We start from the raw sequence: 7,103 nt of genomic DNA on the forward strand, positions 1-7,103 counted from the left end.
TAAAAGCCGTAGCAGTCTTCTCCAAATTCGCGTGCCAACCAGAAGCCAACTCATAATCCTCTAAGATTCCCAAGATAGTCTGACACTCATTAATCCCCCCATAGAAAATAAAATACTATTATCTGTAAAAGAGATGGGAAACCCGAAGTGCACCAAAAGCTACATGAATACCCTAAATAAAACCATTAAATTCAGTGGGCTTAATAAAAAAGGATAAACCCTCTGCACATAAACGAAAGAGATAAGACGACGAAGGATTATATTGTTCTAAATAAGATCCATCCATTGATTGCAAATCTCATCTCTTTGCATCAACCTTATTAAAAAATATTATTACTCATATCCAATCTTATAGCAACTAAATATTCATTTCCCCATTGACAATCCCCAATAATGTGCATTGTCTCAAAAGCTACTATAATATTATCCATTATTTATCGTTTAGAAACAAAAACACTTTGTTCAATTGAAATCAACTGAGGAAGATAACTTTTGAACATACTGACAACAATCTTTTGAAATAATTTTATAAAGAACCATGCATAAGCTAATGGGATGAAAACCAACCACACTAATAGGATTTTCAACTTTAGGAATCAATGAAATAAGTGCATGATTAAGATCTCCTAACTCACCTTTATCATTCATAACATGCAAACAAGCTTGAGTAACCTTCTTATCAACAGCTGACCAATAATGCTGAAAGTATAAAGCAGGCTTTCCATCAAAGCTAGGAGCTCTTGAAGGATCCATTTGAACAAGACTTCATCGAACCTCTTCTGTAGTGAATGGTCTACATAAAGCTTGGTTCATAGCTACGAACCCAATTTCTCCATTTACTTATTTTTACGTATTTATTTGGTGGCAGAAGGTTTCAACAAAATCCTATTTCCCATCTAGAAAAAATAAAACAAAAACAGAAGTGAAAAAAAAAAAAAAAAAGAAAGTCAAAACGCGATTTTATATATAATTAAATTAATTAGGAGCCTTTGAAGGATCCATTTGATCAAAACTTTGTCGAACCTCTTTTGCAGTGAATGGTCTATATAAAGCTTGGATCATAGCTACAAACCCAATTTCTCCTTTTACTAATTTTTACATATTTATTTGTTGCCAAAAGGTTTCAACAAAATCCTATTTTCCATCTAGAAAAAATAAAACAAAAACAAAAGTGGAAAAACAAAGAAAATAAAAAGTGGTGGGCCAAAAAAAAAAAAAACCAAAAAGGTAAAGACGCCATTAGAACAATACGACATCGTTTTTCATTTTGGTGGCAAGTAAATTTGTTTCAAAGCCTGAAACTCCAAAAGTAACTCTCATTTCTCTGTTCTTCTCCTCCCATTATCACACCCTCCACCATCGTATTCTGTTTTGATAATGTGAATATTGATTTGGGGGGTCTTCGAAACCAGGTCAGTGAGCTTCTTTCTATTAAATATATGGAAGTAGTATGACGTTCTGGGTTTTGAATTTCTTTTGGGTGTTTCATCTCATATCTCTGTTATTGTTGCATGCTAGGTTTTGGTTTTTCATTTTAAAGTATCGTTTAGGGCTTTTTCATTGCAGAGATTTTTTTTTTGTGTACTGGAAATTTCTAAAACCCCAAGTCTATTGCAAAAACATTTTTGTGCTTTTCTTTGTCTAACATTCCTTACCCTGGTTACCCGTCACCATTACTCTCGAATATACATCACATGTAACAAACAATCCACTGATTCTTGAAATGACTGAAAATGTCACATATATATATATATGCATATGTATGTATGTTGATTTCATTTTGAAAATATTTATGCATATATATGCGCATATAGACTAGGCTATTTCTGCTCCAAGAAGAGTGGAGGGTTGGAGTTGGCAAAGTGTTTTTGACAGTTGAGTAGTGCATTATATTCATTTAGGCATAATGATTTTAATCTGTCTTCAGATATGTATTGAATTTCTTCCAAATTTTTTGGCGAGTCTTTTTCCCTGTCATTTTAAAAGAACCGGTAATTGTAAGTGTTACACAGTAGGCACTTTGTGTTTTATATGTAAACGCATATTCTGATAAAGAAGTGGACAATTATCTCAGGATTTTATAACCATGGCAACAAAAAGAGTAAAGGTAGATTGTGGAGGAACGGTGGACGAGTCCCATACCATGATGGAAGATCGAATATCACAGTTACCTGATCCTTTGATTCATCATATTTTCTCATTCTTGCCCTCTATTTATTTAGTACGAATGAGTCTTCTTTCTCATCGTTGGAGACATATGTGGGTTTCCGCTCCCTTTATTTATTTCAAAAACTTTTGTAATATTACTTTCGATAAGAAGGTGAGCAGTCGAGATAGAGTCTTAAAGTTTGTGACCAACTATGTTAAACACCGTGAGCTATGTATGCACATTCCAAATACATCCATAATAGGTTTTAAATGTGACACGCCTTATTGGTTTGCAAGCCGCAATGGTGCTTTTAGACAAATAGATGATTGGTTGAACTTTGTTGTTAGAAGTAAAGTGAAGGAGTTAGATCTCCATCTCAAGGAGTATCTTTTACCTCCGTTCGTTTTTAATGCAAGTTCATTAACCGTCCTGAAGTTGACTAAGCTGAATTTGTTTGTCCCTTCTCTTTCAAGCTATCCCTCTTTGAAAGTTCTCTCTTTGGATTGTGTGAAATCCAATGCTAGGTCACTTCAAAATCTTATTTCTGGATGCCCTATTATTGAAGAATTGTATTTGTCAGGCTCTGATATCGGACGTTTACATTTTGCTGTTAGTGAAACACTTAGAAGTCTGTCATTATTGTCTGTGGATCTTACTAATCAATGGCTTGATTCCCTATTTTCTAGACTTCCTTTGCTTGAGAGATTTTTTTTCAAATTTGGTAGGTTGAAATATGTTAGCATTCGTAGTCATAGCCTGAAACATGTTTCGATCGAGTATTTTTATGCCATTGAAGCTGCTCTTACAACACCAAATTTAGTTAGCTTGCACATTGTTTGTGAACCTTGGTCAAAAATTTCTGTTGAAACTCCCAATCTGTTAGAAGTTGTCAATTTGACCCTCAAAGATGATGGAATGATTAAAGACTCATATATTTCTCTTGTACATCTTCTTTCAAATCTGAATTTCTTGAAGAAGATGGTGCTGACAATTTACAAAGATGAGGTACATGTGTTTGTTAGTTTATTTATTTTTTATAATAATAATATTATTATTATTATTTTCACTGGCAACTGATGTTTGTGTTTTTATTGTTGTGGTTTAACATTTGAAGGTTCTCATATTTCCGAAACATATAAGACAGAAGTACCTTTCTCCCATGCCTAATCTGAAGCATCTGAAGGTGATGAAGTTTAGTGGCCGTAGCTTTACTAAAATTGCAGAAATGAGGGAGTCTTTGCTTTGGTGTGCACCTTCTTTGGAGAGTGTTGAAATTGGAAGAAATTGTATATAGAAGGATATTGTATTGGTAGATGGTAAAGAGAATGAGGCAGTAGTAGGTATACATACCAGTAAGTACTTTTTTTTTTTTTTGGCCTTTTTTAATTTAAAGTAATTAATATTATCTATATCTTTTATATTTTTGTTCATAAAAATACATGTAAAAACAACATCTATGAGACGTTTTCTAAATTTGCACATAGGCCTTAAAATTTTTTAGTAGCTTTTTTATATTTTGTATTTAAAGATAAATTTATACAACTTGGTTGAATTTGATAAAGAATATAAATATGAATGATGATAGAAGTATCAGCTACTAATAAGTAATATGTTATTATTATATTACTCATTTGTATTTAGTAACATTTTTAATAATTGATTTGTATTTAGTAATATTTATTTTCTGTTCGGCTTTTTATATTTAGATTGTATTAATTTTTCAGTAAATAAATTATAACACATCACCTTATTACATACATGATTTTTACTTTTATTTATACTTGAATTTAATCTCAATAAGCGAATAAACAAGTCATATTACTTGTAATTAAGTTTTAGTCAAATGGCTATATATAATAATGGTTAATTTAAATTATTTTCAAAAATATTTTTATTAGATATATAATTTTTTTTCTTTTCATTTTACAAAATCATTTTCTAAAAACTATTCTGTAAAACATTATTGGATAGGCCCTCATGTTGCCATCGGTGGTTGCCCATAAGGTGGAAATAGAAAGATTTTTGAAAATGAAAAAAAAAAAAATAATAATTTGAAATTTGAGAAGTGGATGAAGAGGTTTAAGGTATGTTAGTAAATTTGAGAAAAGAGACTGCATTAAATTTTTTTTTTCTTTACTGCAAAAGGTAGGAAAAAATGAAATTTTTTTTAATAATATTAAAATAATTCTTTCAACTATACGATGTCGTTTTTACAAGGCAATAATCATATCGGCCAAATTTTCTCCCATACCTCTCGTATATTTCGTTTGTAATTCTGAGAAACGAAAATCCCAAAATCACTCACACTCTTCTGTTTTGATAATGTGAATATTGTTGGTGAGGTTCTGTGAAAGCAGGTCAGCCAGCTTCTTTAATTCCTTATATTTTCTTTTATTTGTTGAAAATTGAAATATATAAATACTTTGAGGGTGTTCTAGGGTTTTGCTCTTTCTTTTGGGTTTTTCATCTCAGAGCTGTTGTGTTTGCTGGGTTTTTTTTTTTTGGGGTTAATTTTTATTTTTAACAGGGAATGTTCTAAAACCCCCAATTTTTTACTCCATTCCATCCAACTTTTCTTTTTTGCCCTCTTTTTATTACTCACATTCCTTGCCCATCACCAGTACTATCAAATATACATACTTATAACAAATAATCCATTGATCCTATTCTCAAATATTTGTCAAAAATATATTTCCAAATCAAAATTTTAAAACTTCATGATGATCAAAATATATTTGAATGTATGCATGTATGTATACAGGTATCTATGTTTATATATGTATGGATAGGTATGCATGTATACACTTCATTTTTAAAAATCTATGTATATGCATAGGCTAGGCAATTTGTGTTTTAAGAAGAGTGGATATTTGGATTTTGCAAAAAGTTTTTGACAGTTGAGTAGCGCATTCCATTCATTTAGGCGTAATGACTTCAGTCTGTCTTAGGATATGTGTTGAATTTCTTCCAAATTTCGGGGGAGTCTTTTTCCTGTTATTTTATATAATAATTGGTGTAATTGATACAATAAGTGTTACGTAGTAGGCACTGTATATATATGTACACATATTCTGATAATGAAGTGGACAACCATCTCAGGATTTTGTAACCGTGGCAACAAAAAGAGTAAAGGTGGATTGTGGAGGAATGGTGGAGAATGAGTGCCATACCATGTCGGAAGACCGATTATCACAATTACCTGATCATCTAATACATCATATTTTCTCATTCATTCCCACAATATATTTAGTCCGAATGAGTTTTCTTTCCAAGCGTTGGAGACATTTGTGGGTTTCTACTCCTTTTTTATATTTTGAAGACTTCAGTGCTAGCATTTTCGACAGGAAGGTTAGGAATGGGGGTAGGGTCTTAAAGTTTGTAACTGATTGTGTGACACATCGCAAGCTATGCATGAAAACTCCAAATAGTTTCATAGTAAGTTTTAAGTGTGACTTGTTTTATAGTTTGGCAAGCAGGAGCGGAGCGTTTTAGACGAGTACATGATTGGTTAAACTTTGTTGTTGAATGTAAACCAAAGGAGTTAGATCTCAATCTCAAGAATTATGTTTTACCTGAGTGCATTCTTAATGCAAGTTCATTAACTATTCTGAAGTTGATTGACATGGATTTGTTTGTCCCTTCTCTTTCAACCTTTCCCTCTTTGAAATTTCTGTCTTTGGTGTGTGTGAAATCCGATGCTAAGTCACTTCAAAATCTTATTTCTGGATGCCCTATTATTGAAGAATTGTATTTATCAGGTTCTGATATCGGACATTTAGATTTTGCTGTTAGTAAAACGCTTAGAAGTCTCTCATTATTGTTTGTGGATCTTACTAGTCAATGGCTTGATTCCCTATTTTCTAGACTTCCTCTGCTTGAGAGATTGTTTTTCAGTTCCTATAAGTTGTTGAACAATACTAGAATCTGTAGTCATAGCCTGAAATATGTTTTCCTTGAGTATTATTTTCCCAACGAGGCTGCTCTTACAACACCAAATTTAGTTGGCTTGCGCATCGTTTGTCAATCCTGGTCAAAAATTTCTGTTGAAGCTCCCAATCTGTTAGAAGTCAATTTGACCCTCTTCGATCAAGGACCGACGAAAGATTCATATATTGATCGTGTACATCTTCTTTCAAATCTGAATTCCTGGAAGATGGTGCTGACAATTTACAAAGATGAGGTACCTATATTTGTTAGTTCATTATTATTATTATTATTATTATTATTTTCATTTTCAACTGATGTTGTCTTTTATTGTTGTGCCTTAACATTTGAAGGTTCTCATATTTCCAAAACGAGTAAGACAGAAGTACCCTTCTCCTATGCCTAATCTGAAGCATTTGAAGGTGATGAGGTTTAATGGTACTAGCTTTACTAAAATTGGAGAAATGAGGGATTCTTTGCTTTGGTGTGCACCTTCTTTGGAGAGTCTTGAAATAGGAAGAGACGGTACTTAGAAGGATAGTAGTTGGGTTTTTTAACTTTATGTAAAGAGAATGAGGCACTAGGCAACGCATTCAAACTGCTATGTATTTTATATTTTTTTCGAACGAAATTATTCTAACCATCTTCTTCTTCTTCATTTTTCATTTTTTTTTTTTTGTTTGCCTATTTTAATTAGTTTATAATGAAGTGCAAGAACATGTTCTTTTTTTTACTTAAAAACCATTTGATTAAGAAATTGTTTGCTGCTAGTATTAATTCCCAGTTTCCAATGGATGACCGGTAGATTTATATACATGAATGTATAATTTGAAAGCGTTACATTCATCAAAGTAAAAAATGGGTTTGACAGAGCAAACATTTTGCAGTCCTTAATTTTTCATAAGGCTATTGAGAAGTTACAGGTAAAGGATAAACGTGGAATAAGGCAGTTGTTAGACTTTGATCTGATAAGCCTTGTAGTTCGTGCACAATGTTGCTGCTGCTGCTGCTGATGTTGTTGTTGTTGTTT

At 32.2% G+C, this 7,103-nt stretch overlaps 2 protein-coding genes across 4 annotated transcripts; both read left to right on the forward strand.

Annotated features, from left to right (window-relative positions):
- The first annotated feature begins 1,257 nt into the window (after positions 1-1,257).
- LOC132799204 (putative F-box/FBD/LRR-repeat protein At1g78760) lies at positions 1,258-5,645 on the forward strand. 3 transcript variants are annotated; one of them, XR_007242249.2, is made up of 4 exons: positions 1,258-1,412; positions 2,075-3,154; positions 3,264-3,501; positions 5,249-5,645. XR_007242249.2 is itself a non-coding variant. In XM_048478136.2 (4 exons), the coding sequence occupies exons 2-3, from the start codon at positions 2,087-2,089 to the stop codon at positions 3,441-3,443; spliced, it is 1,248 nt and encodes a 415-aa protein (XP_048334093.1). In that variant the 5' UTR covers positions 1,258-1,412; positions 2,075-2,086; the 3' UTR covers positions 3,444-3,489; positions 5,249-5,645. The 3 variants fall into 3 exon arrangements, 2 of the variants coding, with proteins under 2 accessions (XP_048334093.1, XP_060671196.1); XM_048478136.2 differs by having other exon boundaries at positions 3,264-3,489; XM_060815213.1 differs by lacking the exon at positions 5,249-5,645 and having other exon boundaries at positions 3,264-3,573.
- A 126-nt stretch (positions 5,646-5,771) lies between these two features.
- LOC132803049 (uncharacterized) lies at positions 5,772-6,813 on the forward strand. The gene is made up of 2 exons (XM_060815214.1): positions 5,772-6,329; positions 6,427-6,813. The coding sequence occupies exons 1-2, from the start codon at positions 5,772-5,774 to the stop codon at positions 6,604-6,606; spliced, it is 738 nt and encodes a 245-aa protein (XP_060671197.1). The 3' UTR covers positions 6,607-6,813.
- The last annotated feature ends 290 nt before the right edge of the window (positions 6,814-7,103 follow it).

Source organism: Ziziphus jujuba, chromosome 3 (genome assembly GCF_031755915.1).
Source record: "Ziziphus jujuba cultivar Dongzao chromosome 3, ASM3175591v1".
In the NCBI taxonomy this organism is placed as follows: Eukaryota; Viridiplantae; Streptophyta; class Magnoliopsida; order Rosales; family Rhamnaceae; genus Ziziphus; species Ziziphus jujuba.